Source organism: Oenanthe melanoleuca, chromosome 2 (assembly GCF_029582105.1).
Source record: "Oenanthe melanoleuca isolate GR-GAL-2019-014 chromosome 2, OMel1.0, whole genome shotgun sequence".
NCBI classification, from domain to species: Eukaryota; Metazoa; Chordata; class Aves; order Passeriformes; family Muscicapidae; genus Oenanthe; species Oenanthe melanoleuca.
The window spans coordinates 63,021,637-63,046,253 of record NC_079335.1 but is presented as its reverse complement, the minus strand read 5'-3'; the positions used below and the strand labels follow the sequence as shown (position 1 = coordinate 63,046,253).

At 36.9% G+C, this 24,617-nt stretch overlaps 1 protein-coding gene across 3 annotated transcripts in view; it reads right to left on the bottom strand.

The window, feature by feature from the left end:
* The window catches only part of LPCAT1 (lysophosphatidylcholine acyltransferase 1), a 64,492-nt gene that overhangs the window by 27,431 nt on the left and 12,444 nt on the right, over positions 1-24,617 (bottom strand). For all 3 annotated transcript variants that reach the window (XM_056484138.1, XM_056484135.1, XM_056484137.1), the window contains exons 4-9: positions 20,325-20,437; positions 18,874-18,934; positions 16,477-16,535; positions 11,699-11,733; positions 9,197-9,251; positions 5,595-5,677 (exon numbers count right to left, since the gene is read on the bottom strand). In XM_056484138.1, coding sequence (XP_056340113.1) covers positions 5,595-5,677; positions 9,197-9,251; positions 11,699-11,733; positions 16,477-16,535; positions 18,874-18,934; positions 20,325-20,437 — 406 coding nt within the window. The remainder of the gene's footprint in view (positions 1-5,594; positions 5,678-9,196; positions 9,252-11,698; positions 11,734-16,476; positions 16,536-18,873; positions 18,935-20,324; positions 20,438-24,617) is intronic.

Sequence of the window (24,617 nt, the reverse complement as noted above, 5' to 3'; positions counted from 1 at the left end):
AACGTAGCAAGAAGCTGCAGAGTTAGCCCTGTTCTGTGATTATGTTCTCCACCTGCCACACTCACAGTGTTCACAGAAATGAACACAGTGCACAATGTATTTCTCATCTCCATTTCTGTATATGGCCTGAAATCCAAACAATGCACATAATCTTTAAGGTGTGAAAATACCTATAAGATCATCAAGTCCAACCTTTGACTGATCACTGTCCTTTCAACTAGACCATGGTGCAACATCCAGTTGTTTCCTGAACATCTCTCTGGGCAGCCCATTCTGATATTTAACAACACTTTCCATGAAGAAATTCTTCCTGATGTTCAACCTAAACCTCCCCTGGAGCAGCTTGAGGCTATCTCCTCTCATCACTGGCTGTGTCAGACAAGAGGCCAACCCACAGCTTAGAACAACCTCCTTTCAGGCAGTTATAGAGAGCAGCAAGGTCCTCCTCAGCCTCCTTCTCTCCAGGCTAAGCAGCCCCAGCTCCCTCAGCCACTTCTCACATGATTTACTCTCTAGACCCTTCACCATCAATGCTTCAAGTGGATGCTTGTTAACTCCAGTACTACAGTAACCCCACTTATACTGATGCTTACGCTTTTGATGGGACAAAAATGCCAAAAAACCAGTTTGGATTTTGAAGTTGAATGCTGAGAATCTAAACAGTACCTGTGCAGAATTACACACAAAACTTCAGACAGCACAGGCACAGAGCACAGCAGTTTTTCCAAAGCTAGATTCAACAGGCCACTGAATACAACAGACAGCCATGAGTCAGACCAGTAAGCTACTGTAAACTCACATCCTCAAGGCTACTCTTCAGCAACTAGCATTACTCTATCACATATGCTGGTAAAGATCACATCACATTCTGATGCTGTCAGAGCCTGCAAGAAAAAAAACCAACCCTGATTTTGACTGTGTAGATGACAAAAGGGAAGATGGGCACAGAAGATTACCTGTAATATTTTTTGCCTTCACCAGCATGCTGGACAAAAGTACTCATTTCTCAAAAGCAAAATGTAAAGCTCGTATGTCAAGCTGGTAAGTCAGTGATGTAACTGTATGACATGCTCCAACATGGGGAAAGTGATCCTGGCAAGCACTTGACAGAAAATATCAGGAGGACAGATGTTTGCAGTTCAATGTCTAACATGCTGCACTTTAATAAATTTCAGCATCAACTGTAAATATAAAAACACATCTTGACACATATCTGTAAGTGAGGAAGAAAAACAACATATGCACAATGCAAACTGGACTACGATATTTTGTTGTTTCTATAGGAAGGCTGCCTTTCTGGACTCACCAAAAATGAAACTTCAGAACTCCTGGACAGTATCTCACATGTTATTACAATGCTGAGTTTAACACTCAAAAAATCTAGGAAAATAAAATGCTCAAATCAGGAGTACTGAAAGAACTACGGTTCTGAGGTGCTTACAGTTTTGAAAAACAAAGGGGCAAAGGTGTCTGGTTTTCATCAAGTTTCAGTCTCAACATCTGCTACATGCAAAAAAAAAATTAGCAAATTTGCAATATTTTATCTTCCATTTTTTTTCCAAATTGTACCACCTAACCATATTCTTCCCTATTTTGAAGATAGTCGTTAAGAGAAACTAAAACTAAAGGAAATCAAATTGTGTTTGCATGTTAATAGGTGACCTGTGGGTCTGTGTACCATCATCAAGGCAGCTTGTATTTGTAACTACAGGTGAGGTTACTTCAGAATTGCACCAAGAGCCTGCAGTGCAGATATTCACAATCACCTGCCTGCACTACCATTGGCTGGTATTCCAGCCAGTGAATGCAGTGAAATAAAATGAATTTTTGCAACTAACTAAAAGCTAAGCTACTGACATACTTCTTTCAAACATATTTGAGTCCTATGGAACAGCAGGGTAACATACTTTTTTTCCCACCCAAAGTGGGAGTAAAAGTTATCTACTTTTTCCTTCAAACAGGATTTCTATACCCTAAACAGTGCTTTGATTACAACTAAGAGATGAAAATTAGGCATTTAAGAACAGCAGCAAATGGGGTAGAACCCCACAATGAAAAGAGGCTACTAATATATTTCTTTTGGGGAAAATACTCCAAACAAACCACAAAACAAATAATTCTTTAAATAGCTATCAGTAAATTAGGAACTATGACATAGCAAAACTACAAAGAAAGGTAAAACTGGATAAAAAGTTGCAACTGATGCAGCTAAGAAGCATAACACTTTTTAAAGCATAACAAAAAATGCAAAAAATAACACAACTAACTACTAGCTAAGGATAGCAAAATTGCCATTAGGCAGTAAAAAACACTGTCATGTGCAATACTTTGCAATGAGAAACAATTAAGACAACATATTTTATGAATAAAAGTAAGTATTTCCCAATGCTCTAAGAGTGATAAAGATTTTTCCTCTACCACTGAGAAATATTTAGAAATAAATACATGTGATGGCAAGGTCAAGTGATTTGTTGCTAATAATTCTGGAAAAGCTGGGATTGAAGTCTCAAGTGGCTGACAATTTTACAATTTAACATAGTTGCAATAAGTTCTTACTTATTAATTTGAAGATTAAAAAAAAAAACCTCCAAAAAACAGCATGGGTCAGAAAGTTTGACACTCAAATAGAAAATATACAGAAGACACTGTGGAACTCAATAAATTAACAGACCAAAACAATCCATGTTGACTACCATCAACAAAAGATGATAATAGCTTATGTATATGAAGACCAAAACGATGATTTTGCCTAAGTAATACAAAAATAAGGCAATATAATATTTACCTCTGTGGCTTGATTTATTAGTAGGGTGGTTTCAGAATTTTGTTAGAGCAATAAGGAACACAATAAGTGAATTAAAGCTCAGAACAGCACCACACTTTATTGGTTTTAAAGAGAACTGGCCAGGACTGTTGCCATATTTAAAACTACTCAACATTTTCAGTGATTTGAAAGTGACTCTAAACACAATTCCTGATAGCATGTTGTGGGTGACACAGGCATTGATGAGTAGGAGTGAGAACAAGGCCAGAAAGACCAAACAAGGCAGACTTATTAAAAAATAGTTTGTATGAGAAAATTAAAAGTGAAGCATATTGTTAAGGTATAAGTAGGGACCATATTTTAAACAGCAGATTAATCTATTCTGCACAGACCTTTTCTGCAAATTAAGAAAATGACCCAAAGGATGGCAAGCATGTGCAGCAGCAGTGCCTATCCTGTAGGAGTACTTCCAGTTCTGATAACACAGGCACACTTTGGATTTCACTTTTTGGACAAGTAAATTCATCCAACATACAAGAAACTAATGTCCTAAAGAAGCAAATCTCTGTGAATGACAGGATCTCCTCAACAAAATAGTTCGTGTTCGCTTATATATCTATAAATTGAGTATCTAGAGACCACCATCACTCACATCTGTGGCCACCCACAGAAAAGCTAGTTAAATATGGATAAACCAAAAATTTTTCAGACAGTCAACAAAGCAGAAGCAACATAAGATACATACATCTTGTCAAATGCTGTGTTCAATGCTACATAGAAGCTGTTCACAAATCAAAATTATTATGTAGGCAAACCATTTTAAGAGTAGAAACTGTATCTATTGCTGCACTCAACTTCTACCAAACCCCTCTGAAATCAAGAGCAAGACACAAGATTTCCATAACACTGGTTCTAGACTCAAAAGTACATTGTTACCTGGGGGTGCCACCTTTGATGCAGTAAAATATCCAGCAGAATTAGACTCTTCTACCAGAGAAATATGATGGGGAGGAGGTGTAAGCAGTCATCTACAGAGATCCCAAAAGGACCTCTTGAAAACAAGATGCTACATTGCCACTGACTCAATCCTCAAGAAAAGCAGGACAAATCTAGATGAAACAGTAATATTGTCCTTTATCCAGCAATTCAGAGTGCAATGCTAGCACCAAACAGCACCTGAGGTACTTGAGTTGCAACTGCTACAGCTCCAGAACAGCCTTGACAGCATTTGAGCTGATAAAGCAATCTCCTATACCAAAAGCTAGCTGCATGAATAAATTGGGAAAGCCTGGAGAACTGACACAACAAGAAGGCACCTAGAAGTGATCAGAAGTAAGTAATTTTTAACTATGTTGATGTTAACTGTTCTACAATTAACTGTGGCATCTAGGCATTAACATTCTGTTTCATTCCCATCTGCATTTTAACTTCAAAACTTTGAAATCCAAAATCATTTGTTTTCCCATTCACATCAACACAGCATCTTCAGCCCCTCCTTCATCCCAAAGCAGGTATTTTTTTGACATCTCTCATTCTGACAATCTTCTCATTAGATCTGCATTCCTCTTCTCTGACCACAAATGCTTAATTCTTCAGGGGTGGGAGGGAGAAACAATCACAACTTTCCTCCTAAGTGCACTTAGGAAGGAAGGCTTGCGACATGCCACTTGTAAACTTTCGTACGCTTTCAAAATTTTTCCTTATAGCACACAATCCCTGTTATGTGATTGGAGCAGAGTTCAGAAAGAAGATTTAGTACTGGCCTTCTACACAAAGTCTGAGGATAACGCTTGCCAGGTGATGGTCTAACTAACAACAGAAGTCTTTGAGGCCAATGTCTCTAAGATTCTTGACTCCAAGACAGGATGATTCCAACAGGTCCTTTTGTTCTTTTCTCTTGTGAGGAATGCCCTTTTGTACAATGCACCTATTGTTATATTATTGTCCCAACATCCTTAAGGAAACTTGCAGACCTGGGTTCAACCAGACAAGAATTCTCAGTTACTACCTACAAAGTGGCCTTTGATTTAAACTGGAAACACAGAAGTTACACAAAGGAAATTATGATTTTACAAGTTCTTTCAAAAATCAGGATTAGGAAGATACATAAATCTCTCAAGAGTTAATAGTGACCACAGAGGTGAGGGTTCAGTATAAATATGGAAAAGAGTTATCTACTGACTAATGGAAGATTTACTGAAAGGACATAAAATAAATGAAAAAGACACTAATAAAAAGAGTGAAAGTATTAAATGTTGCCTTTATTATACCCTACAGACAGGTCTTTCAGCTTGTATCAGTCCTCTGTTTCCACCAACAGAAGTAAAGCCACTTCACTTTACCCTCTGAAATAGCTACAAGCTAACAGTAATTACATGAAACTATTCTTAACCTCATTAAAACAGTCACAGCTTAAAATGTAAACCCAATAGCACAAAATTCAAGTACATTAACTTTCCTAAAATTCAACCACATCCTTCACCCAAAATACTAAATACCCACTGGAGCAAGTAGAACTGGCTTGTCACATGAAGGCATGTTAAAAAAATAAAAAACAAACAACAAAAAACCCAAAACAACCAACCCCCCCCCCCCCCCCCCTCCAAAAATATTCCAAACCCATCAACTCCTACAGTTCTTGCTGTGTTTGTGGCTCCCTGGCCTCCTCAGAGGGGAAAGTAACTGCTATGTAAGAGGTCTTGCAGACACTCCTGCAGACTACAAGGTTTTTTGCAGGCAGACAACCACAGCAACTTGATTTTGTGATCTTTTCTTCAGTCTAAACTTAAAATCACACATCTATTTTTATGCAGAATTGAAACATACTTACTCTGCCATTACACGTCTGACGTTATTGGCGTATAACACTGGATTTTTTCTTTCTTCTTCTGAAGGAGTATACACGGGTAGAAACTGCATACAGAGAACTGAATTATACCAAAAATATTTAACATTTTAAACAATCTCTCACAGCACTATGGTGAAAATTGTATACAGTTTGTTGTTACTCACAAAATTATATTAAGACTACAGAAAATATTAAAAATTAAACTTTTAAATACTTAAGTATATGTCAGAGTCCTAGAAATTCATTTGAGTCTGCTCATTTCTTACCTCATGGAATCCAAGTAAAGTTTTATCTTAATTTCCTAAGTGAGACTCAGAATTTTTAAATAATTTAGAAGTATTAGCACTTTCTTGCACAAACCTCACTTACATCCTGTATTATTCAACTCTTTCCAGATAACCAAAAAAAGCATGTGCTAAAGGAATACTGTTCTATAGCTTAAATATTAAGAACCCAAATTTTAAGGACAACAGGTATTTACTATCCCCTCTGCACTTTTTGAAATCATGTATGACTGCCTAATGTATGGATAAGTGTTTTTATTTCCTGCTTTTGGTTGCGTTGAAAATTTTTTCCCTTCAAATTGGACATCAGCCATTAACACTCCACTGAAAGAAAAAATCTAAATGAATGCAGATGACCAGGGAACCACAGAACAGCTGATGTTGGAAAGTGGAAAATTAAACCAGAACTGCTGGAGACCCACAACAGAAAGGGTTGCTTTCAGAATGGCATGGCCTACATTAAAATATCTTCCAGTGTTTTAAGCTGTTTTTAAGTGTCCATTGAAAAATTACATAAGCCCCAAGATCATGGCCAGTCCCACTAATAAAAATCTTCAAAACATTTCGTTCTGCCAAGTAACTAACTTCTCAGATGGGAGGAACAAGAAGGAAGCACTCTGATCACCACTCCTACTCAGTACCAGACAGACAACTCTCTCAGTAGCACATCACAATGAGATAATTTATGCACTGAGCAAAATGCTCACACAATCCTGTGCAAAGCCTCTGAATTAGAAAAAAAAGCTGCAAGAAGCTTAGTTGTAGTACATATAATTATCTATGGATAGTGAAAATAGTAATTATGATCCAGAAATTTTACACTGGTCTTTAAAACAGAAACTAAAAACTGGGTAAAGTTGTTAGTCTCTATTTTAAAGTTTATAACTTCAGGAAATACTTTTCGATAACCATGAAGCTAGCTGTGTTTTTAAAATCACTAACAGTATGATCAACAGTACCCAAACACTGCCATTAGACATTCATCTGTTTCCTGTAACAGACAAATACTGAATTTATTTTGAATTTTGCTGGAGTTTTCCATATATGCACCACTGTAGCTGAAAATCCAGGTTTACATTACAAGCAGGTACACCAGCCACATGTGATATACAAAACCACCAAATCTGTGAAGTTAGCAGAGATGGAAAGACTGTTCCTTCAGCTTCCAAACCTCAGTCCACTTATTTGTGTCTTAAATGGCTATTAAGTAATTTGTTCAAGCACAGGAGAAGTTTGACTATGAGGTGATTTCAGAGGTGTTCTACATGCCTGTACCTAACTTGACATAAATAGCACAATTATTTCAACATCACTAACAAAACTAAGAGAAGAACTCTCAGCTGCTGCAGACTGTCATGGATGTATGAACACTGAAGTTGACAGGTCAGTAAAACAAACAGACACAAGCCAAAACAAACTACATGTGCAGATGATCATATATCCTTTCTTCTTCACAACACTGCCAGCATGCCAGTTCTAAGTACAAGATGAGTGGATGGGCCAATATTTACAGAAACCTATCATAAAACCTACGTAGATGCTCGCTTCTCAATACACATACTGGATTGACACACACAATATGCCAGAACATATATTATATGCAGAGAAGCCCAGACTAGCTAAGTTTGGATCCTCATTGCTGGCTGTTAAATCTTACTGGCTATCATTTAATAAAAGAACCACTGAAGTTGTGTTGTTTTGTGAGTTATTGGATCATCAGCACTAACTGTGGTACCCAGCCCGGTACGTATATGCCATGTGTTGATGGAACAGAGCAGGAATATCAACCAACAAGCTGCAGAGACCAGGGGAAAAATATGACTTTGAACACAAACCAACTAGTTTTCCCTTTATGTTACTAGTCCTCACTGCACTTCCTTACAAAAACAGATTCAACAAGTAGCTCTCAAATTCTCTGCCTCACACTTGAGAGCAACCTTGCAGACAGGTCTGCTCCTCTATCCTCTGCCAACTCCTGCTTTAGGATGGAGCATTTCAGGTGGTCACTAGTCAGTTTGCTTTTTTCACCCCAAGAACTACCAAAGATCATAGCTTGTTATGCAAGATCTGTAAGAGCTACAGAAACTCAACATCTGCTAGCAGCTGCTGCCTCAAAAATCAAGAAAGCTCAGCAGTGTTCACTCCTGTGTGAAAGAACCCATTTTACTTGCCTAGGGCAGAAAACCTCCTGAGGTTGCTCCTGAGAAAGGGTAAAAATCCTGCCAGCCAGCTGGATTGTCTTAGCCCTGTGTGAGGCAGTCACTCCCCAGCCCTTCTGCAAAACACAGGCCTCTATTCTGGAAATTACATTTGTTTTTCATCCAACTAAATTGATAACAGACCACAAATTTTTGCAACATATACAACTATTGAGTGACTGGTGCTTTGCACATCCATCAATTTTGAGAACAATTGATTGCAAAAACAAGCAAACACAGAGAAAAGGCAAGTACAGTTATTAGCATGCAATATATGTTACTATTGTAACACAGTGTATGTAAACATGCAATAGTTCTTCCTACTGATTTACCCTGCCATCAGTTCCATCTGTCAGAGCTAAATAGCTGCTTCATTATTCAAAAAATAAAAGAATTGCACATCATCTGTCAAATATCCTATGTAACACTTTTTAAACACTGTAATTGTCCACAAAAATGTGGACATGTCATTACTCTGTAAAATGCATAAGAACAACAAGTTGAAAGAAAAGGCTGTAATTGTTTCCATGTTTTCACTACAATAGTCTTCAGCCTTAAAATTACAGTATTTTCCTCAAAACAAAGTTAAGAATATAGATAAGTTTTCTTTGTGTTTTCCAATTTCACATTCTTAACAGGGCAGCCTAATAAAAATATTAGTCAGACATTAAATAACTTACGTGGCCTACAAGAAACCACCTACAATTTCTCTCTATGGGACAGTCCTTAGTTTGTACATCAGCATTCACACACTTGAATGTCTAACATACAAAGTTGGTACACTACTTGAAACAGCAATCAGGCCATTACAAGACAAAAAATTTGTTCACAAAAGACTCTTTAAACTGAGCCAGAAATGTATCTAGTCAATTCAAATCAGTAAAAAAATAAAGTCTTATGCCAACAGGAAAACTCTATTTTGTTATTTCTTTTTTAAACTGTATTTTCAGATGCAGAAGTCATTTGTCTAAAATATATGTGGTATCTTAATCTGTTTTTACAGAAACATACAAGATTTGAATGCAAACTTTTACTACAGAATTAAGTACAATATTATGTATTCTGCAACAGCTTCAATATGCTGAAGTTTTTTTTTACTGACCTCGATTTCCACGGAATTGTGAAACTGACATAAAGTGAGCCACAGAATTTCAAACCTAGAAGGGGAGCAAGATAGGGAAGGATGGAGATAAAAAAAAGGTAATGAAACTATAACACATTATGCTCCAAAGTCTTTGCATAGCATCCTACATGTACGCACGATCATATTCAGATAAAAAATTAACAGAAAAGGCCTTTGAAAATACTTCTACACACTACACTCTGTAAGGTGGAACAAAAGTCGTTTACACTGAATTAGCATCTTTAAAAATAGTCAAAATCAGGAAGACAAGCAGTGAAAGGTAATATATGCATAACATGTTAAAGGAAGAATAAGTCTGTTTCAGAAAAATGCTGATTTCAGCACAGAGTTGGCAAGATTAATTATGCAACCTCTGAGATTTTATCATTACCTCAGATCGGTACCAAAGTTCATTATACTTCCAAAGCCTGTTAATGGAATGCATTACCTGTGTTTTAATAGCCTAAGATACAAGATAACTGGAATCAACTTGACCTTAGAAAGCATTAAGATTCAAATCCAGGAAAGGATTTAGTAAGGCTAAATTAGGGAGCAGTGTCAAGTAGACACATTTTCACACAGTAGCTAGGTAGTTACAGCAGTCAATCATTGTGAGGGGACAACTGGTCAAAAATCCTCTGACACAGATAAAGTGCAGTTCCTAGAAGCAAAACCCTACTCATTTTTTTTATACAGCCATGTAGGGCTGCAAAACATTTTCACCCTCCTCCTTCTTATTGAGTTTCCAACACATTAGAGACAAAAAAAAAAAAAAAAAAAAAAAAAAAAATCAGGAACAACAATGCAGCCTGTGATTTGAAGTTTACATCCCTGACAGAAACACAAAAGTCTAGTTTCTAGGTCCTTGTTCAAGAGCATTAAAAACCCCCAGTAAGTTACAAGTAAACTTTTCTGCCATCACTTTCATCCTCAAAGACTAAACCCTGAATTTAAATAAAAATTTAAAACTGATAGAACCTGTATATAACTCAACTACAGCAATTTTTTGTTTTCAAGGAAGACTCAGTTGATCTGCTCTGAATACTGACACAGTAGTAAAAACATTACTTTCAATAAGTGTAAGAAAGTGTTTAAATTTGCATGTAACAAGTTGTCAAACCATCTGACAGGCTACAGCACCTTTAAATAAACAGAATACTCCTAGATAGAGAAGCATTTCCAGATTATGTTTTGGCTAACACTAAATACGTTTGCTGAGAAAAGGAAGCCTGTTATCAGTCTTAATAGTATTTTCTGCTAAGACATCACAAATACATTTTAGGTCACCCAGAAGAATTAATCCTAATTAAGCCAAGCTGTAATTTAAACTGACCCAGTCAATTTGTATAACATCACATGCTGCTGCAGATTGATTCAGCTTTAATTTAATTTAACTTTATTAGCAGAGGTCAACAATTCAGAATAAGGGTTTTGTAGACATTAGTGATCTGAGGCAACACACCTACAAGTTTCTTCCCTCCTTGAGTCCTCAGGATACTAAAGTGGAAGTAAACTACTCGCCTTTCTTCTCTATGACTGAGTTACTTTTTTATATGAATAACAGTGCAAATGCAAGGGAAGAGGTAGGAGCTCATGAGAACAGAAATCCCTTTATGCAGCAAATGCTGCAGTGTCTATTTATGTTATACACAACCATGGACTCTATTTCCAAAGCGACAAATTAATTGTAAGCTGAAACTTTGGAAGAGATCAGTGATTTCCTCAAGTCTCCAAATCATGTCGTTAATTAGACCTGGTTCCTAAGTGCAAAACTTAATTGACAAAATTCTAAACTACTTGAATCTTGACTAATGCCCATGGTTTCCTCATTACTACTACAATATAACATCTCACATGGGATGTTCAAAACAATACAAAGCATTAATCAACATTTTGGAATTCCTACTCCAATTCCAATGAGAAAATAATGCTTAAAACTTTTTTTTTAAAAAAGGAAGAAATGCTTTGTTTAATATTTTATATTACATGAATTTGCTAAAGAACCTCCAGAATAAGATTTTGTTTAAAAAAAGGGTCAAAATTAAATTCAGACAAGATAATGGAAACAGTATCTCAAATTCTTTGAGCGGGTCGACTGTTTTCGTGAGATTGCACGATTTCAAACAATAGCCCTAGATTTTATACAGTAAGATACCAAATCCACTTGCAGTATATAGAACATGTAGAGCAGAAGCAAGTTGTTTTACTTCAGGCACTTAGCTAAAAAAAATAATTCTGAAATAAAAACATAAAATTAATTCTGCAAACCAACAGAATCATAGCAGCAGAAGTATATTGTTTACACTTGGATTCCTCCTAATGACTATTAGTATAATTAGAGAATAATAGATAAAAGAGAAATGAATCCCAAAGAATAATCAAATAAATAGCAAATGATTGACAATACATACATATAAGTCATATAAATAAAAATTAATTGAAGAAAGCAATGATAAAAGCAATAAAACATTAACCACTTACGCTCCTGGCCCTTGCCATGTCCATGTGATTGTGTCCTAAGAAAAGAAGTGTGAAATTTGCAATTAATTATTGTGCTTTCAACTTTTTACATTGTACACAGCATAACTGACAATATATGACTAAGAAGTTTTCATGGAAACTTCTATGATATCTTTGCAAAAGTTCTTAACCCTGTTAGGAATCAGCCCACCTTCATACAGCTATATGGCCAAAATAAGAGAGGACAAATAGCAGCAAATAAGTTAACAAGATGCAAAAAGGGAACAGAGACCTGTAAAAGAATATATAACAGGCAGGAATATGGCAATAAAAGTCATCCCATTTTTAACTAATACTATGAAACAGCACAGGAAAAAAAATGCACTACTTGGAGATGTGATTTAAGTGTACAAAAAAGAATCTAAAAGTCTGGAAATTAGTTTTGTTCTAACTGGGAAAAAGAGTTCAAGTCATAAGTGTAAGACAACAAGACTCACTGAAATCAGGTTTCTGAAAGACTTGATCAGAAAGATACTTTTTTCAACCTACTGAACATGTTCCAGTTCAGTTCTATGTTACCATCCATACCCATTCTAGAGATTTCAGGTGATCACATGTGCCATGACCATGAAAAAAATCAAGTTAAACTCAAGTTTTAATTACCATTTGGAGCAAAAGGCCACCAAAAGTAAAAATACAAAAAAGCAAACCAATTCACAAAAGGTGAAAAATGCAATTAATGATAGAGCAACAGCTTGGAGATTAAGGTCAATATGTCAAAGATCCACTAAAATTCTAAAACTTGACATTTAACAATTATTTTCAATCAAACAAAAGATGATACAGGATTAGTCTACCTGTAGGAATCAATTTATCTGCATTAAAAAACCCCATCTCCATATAGTGATCTTCTAGAACTAGATAGTTTTACTGTTACAGTGTTTCTGGCTATTTTGATGTCTTTGATAACACCGCAAGTAAGCACATCATGGGGTTTGTCTTTCCCACAAGGAGCTTTCATTACAAACTGTGAGAAACCAGTGTAGATAGCTGATAACTTATCTAGAGACTAGATCTGCCTTCTAGAACACCAAGCACTACACATCTCCAACTCAGCTCTCTAAATTGCAACAGCGCAGAGGGAGATGAAGAAAAATGTGATCTCCACAAAGTGTCAGGATCATTGAACAATACAGAGGTATTTTCAGAATCCAGCCTCATGCTGGCTAGCTGGTAAGTCAAACTCAAGTAAGCCATGTTATCTACCAACAATCCTGCAAGAAATTCCCAATGTGAATGTCACAGGAGACAGGTACCATGCTTCTCATCAAAACTTCAGGATGCATCAGGGATAATGGCCAGAAATGCTGTCTAGGGAAAACAGGATTCTGATCTGCAACAGGCAGATTCATGTTCTAGGAGACTCCTACCAGCACAGCCAGTATCTTTATGATAAAAACAACAAGCAGACAAAGTGAAGTAGGATGTTCCTTAAGTAACTAAGTTGACCTTTTATATTTATCACAGCTACCAGCTTCAGCTTCTGAACAACATTATCTTGGACAGCATTCTGAGCACACTTTGAAACTACTGTATGTAAGTAATGAATGCTTTAAATTGTGTGGAAGTACATAAAATGATACAATAGCTTGGTTGGAAGGGACCTTTTAAGGCCATGTATTCCAACTCCCCTTCAATGAGCAGGGACATCTTAACTAGATCCGGTTGGCCAGATCTCCATCCAACTTGACCTTGAATGTTATCCCTTCTGTTATTTCCCCTTGGCACGGGAGGAAACAGGGAGATGAGCCATCTTCCATAGAGTTTGTATTTTACACAAGAAGACATTGAGAATCATATGCCAACCTTCAAACAGGAGATGGGCTGTGTTCTCACAGCTTCAGTTAAGCCTGATATACCAAAACTGTACAAGAGCTGCTGCCAAACCTCTTATCAAATAGCACAGTTACTTGTGGAAGACATTTGGACATAAAACACATTTTAAATGGCTTTGTGATATTTAAACAGGTATACAGTTTAAATATTTTCATAAGTTCATAACTAAAGCGCTCTGACGGAAAATTCAAATCAAGAAACAAAGAAAAATAGAAAATTGTAGAAAGGATTGCAGTAGAGAACTCTATGGGTGAAGACATCAGAGCATTTATTCTAATTAGAATATAGGTAATAGATGTCAGGCATCCAATACCTAAAATATTAACAATCTAGACAACCAATAGCAAATTTTGAATAACTGGTCTAAACATTTTAAGCCTTAAAATTTCTTTCTGCTCATGCATGAAGAAGAGCAACATACAAAAATATTACTACTAAAAAGCACTGATACAGGACCAGAGATGTCATCTAGTGCAAATAGCCACAAGCCCCAAGATGACTGCTATTCAGAGAGCAACTCTGTAAAAAAATACAAAACACAGCTCTTCATGGCAACCAGAACTAGATTTATTTACTAGAAAACACCCTGAATTTACTTCTTCACTTTTGCCATATTTCAGCCGACTGTAGAACAGTAGTGCTTTCCCTAGCTCTTGAATGGACTACAATGAAATAAACATGCCAGAGTGCACACACCTACTACATTCACCCCAGGCTCTAATCTCAAAAAGCCTCTCAAAACAGCCAGGTGCACTTAAATCCAAGACTGTTCTCATCTGTACTGTGCAATTCAAAGCTCTGAACACACAGATCAGAGCAGGCACTTCAAGCAAAACACAGTGGGGTGACTGCACACAATGTATATCTGGAGCTCACTGGCTAAGCAAAGGTCTTAAGAAGTTCCTTTCTAAACCTAAAATTATAATATGCATCAGTCAAACAAGACAGCAAATACAAAGCCAGAGACATTTAAAGTTTGCTAAAAATGTTATCTTCGTGTATGAGAACCAATATTCATTCCCTACTCTGTCCTTACATGTGTTGTGATTTAATCCCAGCTGGGAACTAAGTACCACATAGCTCACTCACTCCTCCCCTGGGGTGGGCAGGAGAATTGGGAAGAAAAGGTAAGCCTTGCCTTGTAGGTTGAGATAAGAATACCTCAATAATTGAAACAAAATAATCTAACTCTGTATCCTAATCAAAATAAATCTCACTTTTGTGTACCACATCATATTCCTTCTGCCTCTTCTCCTAACTCTGATGCAACTCTTTTGCAACCCCCAAGCTCATGTAAAAATAAAGCACTATTAGCAATTATTGCTCTTGTCATTAATGCTTAGACCTTTGCAAGGTCTCTAGGAATTAGATCATAGGAGGTGAAGTGACTCAGTAAGGCACTGAAAACTAAGTGTTTTACAGCAATTAAAAGTAGTAGGAAAAAGTAAAGTACACAAATACACAAACTCATGCCAGCTCACAATGGATATCTATATAACTAACTACAATTTTATTAGATTTTTGTAATAACATAAAAATTACCAAAATTTTCATTCACATGTATATTGTTTTACTTCAATGTTAAAAGCTCACCAATTTCTGTTAATAAAATATTAGGAACATTTACTATTGGTTTACAAATATTGCATATTATGTACTACAGGCAATGATGACATTTCAGTATGCACCTGGATTTTGAAGGTATTTACAAAATAGCATTTGATAGCTCTATATTGCTATGGGCTTAACATCAACAAAAAGTTACAAGGCATATTAAGTATGACATAAGCCATGAGTATGTTTGCCATTTTAAATGGCAGTGCCATCAAAACTTCAAACTATTTTTAGAAAAGAATCTTTCTTCCTGAAAAGATAACAATTATGTCCCAGGCAGCCTGCTACAATGCACTGCTATTCTCGTCACAGCATCTCCAAAGATAATTTTTGGGTTTAGTTACTGCAAACTATTTGATGCCATTACACCTTGTCTCAGCAAAGAGCAAATGGTGGCCTGTGTATATTAACTTTGCTAGGATCCTTTTCTTTTTTAATCAAGCATATGTTTTATGTAAATGACATAAACCTGTAAATGACAAAAAGAAAAGAAAAAGCGGATAGAAATATTTGTAAGCTACTCAGGTACCAAGAAGAAACAAAATCCTTCCTTAGAACAAGGGGTTATTAATGGGCTAGTCAGAGATCTTCTGATGTGACACGCATTAGTAAGAGAGACCAGGTGGTCCTTAATTTATTTCTGACATTCTTCACACCCTCCCTAAGGAACTTCTACTTCAGAAGGGGACAAACTGCACATGAAAATAGCCCCAGTGGGCTCAAAAAGAAAAACTTCACCTATTGTAAATAAACATTATAATCTGCATTTTACCTGAATATAACTTACATTGGAGGACTAGTCCAAATTAGCTAATTCCTTAGCCAAGGGCATAGTGAATGTAACACAGACAAGATGACACTTTATAAAGGTGCAGAGGTCCTCAACACATTATCCTATACCATTCAGCCAGTCACAGAAATTTGTGACTAACACCCCCAAAGGCAGGAGATGCAGGAACATCTTCCAGCAATAAATGACATTAAGAAAACTCTCCAGCACACACTGCAGGAACAGGGAGCACTTAGGAACACAGATCCTAGACAGAAATTGCTATTTGTCTCATCATTTGTAGAATATTTCTTGTAACAACCTGAAAACTTTCAGAGCAGAAACATTTTAACTGTCTCAGTTAAGACTCCTATATTGCTTGAGGCTTAAGGAACAAATACTTAACTAAAAATAACTTAGCAATGATTTTTGAATTTTTAAACATAAAAGGTTACACAAGGGCCAATGCACTTAAAGGAAAACGCCCTGAATTTCCAACAACACTGCAAGCTGAACTTACCAGTTTGTTTGGATAACGTAAAACCACTGGTTGTACAGGAACCCCAGGAATAAACGCTCCTAGAAGGCACATTTGATACATAATTAATTTATAGTGCAATTTGGTAGAGAATAAATTTACTGCAAGAAGAAAAAAATTATACAGCTAACAGGCTGATAGGAAGTAGTTGATGGTGAAAAAACAGGATCTGAAAGTAGCTTCAAAAATAATCAAAACAGCAAGCACTGGAGAATGACAATATATATATAGCCTCCTTTTCAGCAGATAGGTAATTAAAAATGTTTGCTTACATTGTCTAAATTATCATCTACCACTTACATATATTGTCATTAACTCAAGTCAAAGCTTAGTACCAAACTCAGCTCAATAAATGAATTAAAAAAATGAGCATTCACAAGATGGTTAATTTGTTCCCCATGGTCAACAATATTTTTGGTGAAGACCTTAGGCTTTCTTATGTAAAAGAAGCTATTTTTATCTGAACAACAATTATTTATGGGCAATTTATAATCTCTGAAATAACAGAATTAATGTCACTTCTATTCTGTAGTTATGGGGAAACTAATAGTTATTAATTGAACTAGATCTATATTGAACACTAAAGCTATTATTCAGAAGCATTACTTCGCTTCAACATTTTCTTGGTTCTAATACAAAGACTGGGTAAGCATGATAACTATCTTGTTCAAGACTTCTTTTAACATCTCTTTCATGAATAAATAATTTCACTCAAAGTATGTTATTCATGACAATTTACTAAGGTCTCCATAATACCCCAATTAAGAATCGAATAATTGAAGTACACTGTATTCCTAGCATAACATTTCTTTTACAAAATAACTGTTGAGACATAAAAGGAATAATTGTTTATGGAGTATAAACATCTCTAAATGAAGGTGGTCTGTATGGAATCCTTAAGAGATTTGGAGGCCAGTGGTACCTTCTGTTCAGTCTCAAAGACCATACTAAGCAACTACTGAAATAATCCAAAGCTGACAAAAGCTAAGTGGTAGATGACACCACTACCATTTAAACAGAAACACAAAACCAAGAAAATGTGTAGTATGAGCAAGGAGCATAGGCCATGTTAGTAGAATGGGGAAAGGCATCCTGATAGAACTAACTTGAATAGAGACCTAAAGTAATGTGATATAAGTCAGAAATTTTGAGGCAAAGGATTTCTGGAAGGCTGGATGGATACAGAAACAGGTTTCAGTAGGAAAAGTGAGACAGTCAAGAGGCAGAGAGCAGCATGTACTAGACCAGAGCAGAGGAAGATAGAGTGAGAATGTAAGGATGAAATACATGGTGCCTGGAATGTCTATGGCACAGACGGAGGGCAGGAAATCCGGGCTTCACATGGAGGATTCAGGCTAGCTTTCAAAGCACGGTCAGGATTCAGGTGGAGAGAGAAGGAGAGCAAAGAGCTACAGAAGTGGATGTTTCCCTAATCACTATGCACCCATCAGGTAAGAGCTGAGAGAAAAGTCTGAGATTCCTTCAGCCAAATGAACCAGTGCAAGGAACCACAATGCTGACTCACTGCATGATACTCTAAGAGTGATATTTAAATTGCAAGCCAAACAAAATACAAAACACGCAGTAAGACCAGAAACTAGGCAGAAAACTAGGCAGTCAAAAAACTCCTTCTCAACTGCCTTGCTCACTGAAGCTTCTTCATTGACCATCTCCCTACCTACAGGATAAAGGTAAGTTTACATTAAAGGTTAGTGGTTTACTACAGGCATTTCTCCCTACTGGAACTGCAGTTTACAGCTGCAGCAATGCTGAGTCTTGCACCCTCTACCAATCTGATAAACAAAAACGGTGATACTACTGAAAAGGGCTTAGAACATAGATGTTGTGTAAAAACTGTAAAAAATGGCAGCTTCTGTAATAGTGTTACACGGGAAATATTTTCATGTCATCTTCACCAGAAGGCAACTCCACAGAAGAGCTGGAGAGGGATCAGCCAGATACAATACAGCAACAAATACTGTGCAGCTATATATATACTATATAGTATATAGTGATATAATATAAAACTTAAGGTAGCAGTGAGTATCTAAATGCTGCATGACAGACCCAAATAGGAAATGGAGGGGGCAAGAAAACAAAAGAAGCAAAAAGACACAACCACAAACAAAAACCCCGGAAGAAACATTACTCCTCCAGCCCATATGCATCTCAGAAGCTAAGAAAAAACCTGAATTATCGAAAAGGTTTTATTCAATTACAATCTTCCTGCACCAGAAAATTTATATCCCAACTTCACCCTACTGCAGGTTTTTAACTCAACTTCTGCAACAGCAAGCAAATTAAAACACAAGTGGTATTTCAGAAAATGAAGATACAAGGACATTCTGTAGAGAACAGAGAAACGAGCATAATACCTACCAGGTTTGAATGTAATTAGACAGGATCGGTTTGTGCAAGTGCCCTCGGGGAATATCATTATCTTGAAGTAAAAAAAAAAAAAGGTTGACTTTTAAGAACTATTTCAATGTGAATTTATTTATAAACATCTCTTCAAAGCTGTTATTAACGGATTATAGCAAAAACGTTCTCAGGGAAAAACAGTTCAGTTAGAGTAAAAAAAAAAAAAATAGGTGGTAAAGATGTCAAGTAAAGTTCTGCCTTAATAGGAAAAATAGTTTTCTTTATCTTTGATTTTGCCTCTTTCTTGCCCTCCAATAATAATTCTGTTTATTGGAATAGTGATTGGAAACACTTGTTAAGTATGAGTATTCTCACTGAAGATTTTGGTGTTGGCAAAAGTATTGTAGTCTGTTTTGTACCAGAAAAAAATTCCTGCTCCCAGGCTACCTGCTTACAGGCAGACAGTTATTTTCTCTTTATTTGGCATGTACACAGATGCTAAAATGACAGAGACTGAAAATAGCTGAACAGGATTCTAAAAAAAAAAAAAAAAAAAGTAAAAAACACTTAAGTTGAACTAATTCAGCAGAAGAGGGTAGACTGTACAAAACCAAAAAAAACCCTCCCCAAATCCGTATCATAAGGGAACAAAGCAATGGACTAGAATTAACATTACTAGTTTTATAGCCCACTCTGTCCAAGCTTACTTTGAAATCTAGTGATGAAAGTCATGATGCAAAAGCTATATATCACCTACCACATTGTTTACAGCTGTTTATAATGTTTTTGTAGTCCAGTATGCAGAGGCATTCCCAGCAGCAATAATCCCATAAAAAATATACAGTACCCTAATCTCAAAAAAAATCACAGGAATGCTTCAAATTTGCAAAATAATCACATGCTTCTAGGAATCTGAAATCTTAAACAGTCATCCTTTCCTTCCCATTACTCTCTTTCAAGGCACATTATAAACAGCCACATTTTAAGTGCAGAAAAAAACCAAACCCAGAGCCACTCATTTTATCCATGCTTTCATCATGTGTTTTAAAGAGGTGGTTATTGGAACACCCAAATTCTTTAGGCTGCCTTGCCCAGTATCACATCTGTAACAACAGCAGTGCCAAAATCTTGTGAAGGGTGAGAACACACTGTACTTCCCCAGGTATTCTGGTAAGCACTGCATTTTTTTTTCTTCTTAGATGACTTCCTCATCTGCTGTGGTCTGTCCATTTCATACCACTTGAGAAATGTCTACCCATGTACTTACCAAGTTTCCCTTGAAACACAATGCAATGAGACATAGATGAGAATCTTACATTTTATCTTCTAAAAAGAGGGAGTGGGGGAAATTTCACACACACACACCACCCCAAACCACCTAAAGCCACCCACAATGAAAAAAGTAAACTACATATCCAAAGCCTGGAAATGCCAAATACCATCTCTTACAGAGTGGCAGAATACAGTACCTGTGGCCATTTACCATCAGACTGGGCACGCCTCTTTATCTCTTCAACAGTTTTCCTGCGAGAATCCTGGTCTGACCGAGATACAAATACTGGTCGGATATATTTGATCAGAGCTGAAGCAGAGGGAAAACAAAAACAAGGACCAGTCTTTATTTACCCTTTGTTTAAAAAAGATCCCTCACCCCCTCCATACGTCCCTGCACTAGCACTGCCCACTCTTCCCTGCCATTAGTCCTCTGGACAAAAAATTTTGTTGGAAGAACATAACTATTATATTACACTGCAAAACCAAATACTTAGCTGAATTATTGTAGCTTTATCGAAATATTTTCATAAGTTTTTGTGAAGAAAACAGTTTTTGCAATTTTGGCATTTTGCACTTTTTCAACTTTTAACAGACCAGTACATACAACACAGATAATATAAAACATGATGGTATATGTTATGCAGTTTTCTGCAACAATGCACCTGTGGCTGTCTCTAGGCCATTTCCTCCTTCCACAAAAATCACAAAATCTATAGCTACTCACAACCCAATAAAGCAGCAGGAATCTCCCTGCTACGTAAGTGCTTGCAAAAGACATCCTGCCAGTCAAACTGTCTGTCTTTAGAGCTTTTGTCTTCTATGACAGCTCAGCTCCACTAAAGGTACACCACCAAAGATATTATATACACTGATGTTATTTTTTGTGAAGAAACAGTGTCAACAAAAAAGGCATGCTCATTTTCTCAGCTGTCACTTGTTTGCCTGTTCCTCATACCAGATGAATTAGATCTCAGACATCCTCTTCCTGGCTCAGTGGGAAACCTCTTGTACATAGCCAGACACAAAATGAACATGAACAAAAATCAGAAATCAATCCACAAGATATTTTCCATGCATGTCTGTCACAAGGACACCAAAGATAACTTTCAAAATAATAAGAAGCCCATACAGCTCATTTGCAGTGTCCAAAAGCACTACAAGAGAAGCACCTTCAAATATAGCATGCTTCATGCCTTTATTTAAGCAGGCTGTCTTCAAAAACTTTTTAATAACTTTTGCATCATGTAATGTTACTTGAAGGTTCAAAAGTCACTAAAACATTAACACAGTTTTCATTTTTCCAGCCACTGTGAGAAGAGTTCACTGACACTGTTTAATCTGCTTTTGCCAAGGACAGACTTGCTATGTTAACGGATCAGCCAGTACTTAAATGTGAAGAAAAAGCAGTGTAAGGAATTACAGCCCTGTACTCTGCAAAAACTGCTGGTTATGGTGTTATTCCACTGGAAGGTGAGCCACCAACTCACCAAAATCCTCCAATTCTGGAGGTTCTGAGAAACTAATCTGTCAAAGCTAAGAGCAAGTTCCCAAACACTCAGACAGCCTCTGAACTATTACTTTTATTCCACAAGTTGCCACAGCTCAGGAGTCACAGTCTCCTCTCAGAACTCAGCAAAGTTACCTTACTCTTATACTTTTTCCTACATGCCTGCTCTTAGACAATATCTATTGAACAATGCTTGTCAGGGGAGCAACGATCATTTTTCGCCAGCTGGGGTTACTGTCAAGGCAAGGTAAAAACAAAAAAGCCCCAAAACAAACCACAAAAAGACTAACACAAAAAGAATAGGGGGAAAAAAAACTCCACAAACACAGAACAAGTAATAAAAATAACACGGGAAACCATATTTGGTATCATCATTGTTTTCTTCTTAGTGCTTCTACTCCTGAGTTTGCTCCCCTCTTGCAAATTACTATTCCATAGCAAAAACATTATAAAGTAAAGGAAGGCAAAAGATCCAATATCCCCAGCCCTCACTTGGAAGTTTCTTTTACATTAGTTACATTAGGCCCAAATGACAGAATTGAGGTTACTTCAGGCCAAGGAATGAATAAGATAATTCCAGAACTCCCAGGCTCTTTTCTGAGGACATGCTGCAAGCAGGGTCTTATTTATAACACATGAAATTAAGCAAGCAGACAGATTTTTCTTCAGGCAGTGTGACAGCAAACATCAGACTACACTCATGTCATTTGTATCTGAAAACTGTACAGTAAAGATGTGAGAACTGGGAGCTTTACTGTTACAACCTTCCCAAAAGCAAGCTATTGTAATGTTACTAAGCTCCAGAGGAACACAAGGTGAGCTATCTTACAAATGACCAGCACTACACCCCCGTGTAAAGAAAAATTACTGTGGTACACTGAAAGACAGAGGCAATTGAAATCCTAGCTTCCTATGGATTTGTCCTGCCTGTTGAATTAGCCTATTAGGGTGGCTATATTAAGCCTTACGTCCTTAAACATTGGAATAAAAAGCTGACAGAGTTCTTGTTTTAATATTAAACAGCAACTGAAGATCCTGTGAGATACCAGCTACCAGGCTGTTAGTGGTTAAGTCCAACAATTTAAGTGAACTTGAAACCCTCAGTCATCAGTAAAAAGCTGAAAATTCACACCAAAAGAAGGCTAACTCTGTAGCCTTTTCTCAACTACTTCTGAAAACAGAGCACAAGGCTACACAGACCTTTACTCTCATCATATATTTTCATGTTCAGTAAACACACAAATCTGAAAATTCAAAGGCTGTACCAACTCAATCTGTGCAAGAAAGTCAGGAGCAAGGCCAAAGGTCTCGAAAGAGAAGCTGAGAAACACACCAAACTGGCAGCCAAGATGAGACAATGGTCAGAAGTCAAGTTGAAACACAGGGAGACAGTACCTAAGGTAATGTGTGATGCAAGGAATAGGCAGGACTAGGGCAAGGTCAGGCCAGAAGTGAATGGATAAAATGCTCCAGACAGCTGGCATACTGAGAAACTAAAGGAAACAAGTAGAACTCTTCAACATGTTCAATAAACAGAATATAATCATACCCTTCTTTGCTCAGCAATTTAATGGCTGATTGGCTGTAACCAGGTAGTGATGACAACAGTTCAAGTGTTCAGATATTCTGAAAAATATGCTTGCCTAGCTCCTCTTGCTCCATTAAAACCACCCTTGAATTATCAAATCTAGCGGGCAATAACAGACAATCCATCAATTGAATCCACCAATTCACAAAATTATTCCAGCTTTTTCTCTAGCATTGTCAGTCGTATTTTATCTAGTGACTCTCATCCCCAATTTCAGATCATAAAAGAAGCTCTGAGGACAGCTGACATGCTACATTCTACCTTCTTAGGTAGATGCCTGCAATTTAAATAGTGCTGCCAGTAAATCATTAAAACCTCTGCCTCTCAGGGCAGCCAGAATGCCAGAAACTCTACCCAACTGAAAGTTGTTCAAAACAGCCTCTTTAAAGAGAGCCTGCAAAAACTCAGTATTGCTTTAATTAATAGCAGGGTGGCAGCTCCAACTGATTTCAGAATCATAATTCCCATGCAATCAATTTCAGCACCAGCTCAATGCATAAGCAAAACATTTTTTTTTTTTTTCCTGATAAGCTGAACACATACAGTTGGTGTCTTTAAGATTCTTAGGACAACAGCAGTGAAAACATTATTTCCCTTCTCTCCTTGCAGGCAAGTATGTATAAGGAAATCTTGTTTCAATTCAAGACACAAAGTGCTGTATAACACACAACAGCAGAAAGTATTGTAGCAAACCATTCAAACTGGCAACATCACCACTGGTTCTACAAGGCACCGGAGAACACAAAAAGCTATGGAACAGAGCGGTGGCACTACAGACAATTCTTCTAAAATGTATCCATACATTTTTGAGTGGGCAGTTACATTCTCACCACTGTAGAGTCAGCAACTAACAAAGCGACAGCTGCAAAAGTAGAGAATGCTGAATTCAAAGCTTTCACTTGGCCTCTGCCTTAAACAACACAAAACCCCATCACTACATTCGTCTGACACTAAGGGAATTCTACAGAGGCAGCACAACCAGCTCTGCTTGCCTTTAACAAGGAGGTAAGCTGTACAAGTAGCCTGCAGTGGGATATCCATTTACAGTATTTACTACACAGCTTTTTTTCTAGTATGAAAAAAATAACAGCAGTCCCCATGATGTGCATTCTGTATTCTGGGGGACAAAACTCATGAAGGATAAAAGTTGAAAAGTGCTATCTTTGGCTTAATTTTCAAGAGCTGCCTTACTCAAACATACATGCTTACAAGGTTCTGAACTCAAAACTTTTCTAATGAGGCAACATCTAATATGAAAACTGCTCTTTACTGTAGAGAAAAGAAAAGAAATCTGAAATATGCTCAAAAGTCTTCTGAAAGTTATAAGGGAAGTAAACCATTAAGGTTCTAGATGACAGTTACTTCCTGTGTATACGGAGACAGAGACCTTAA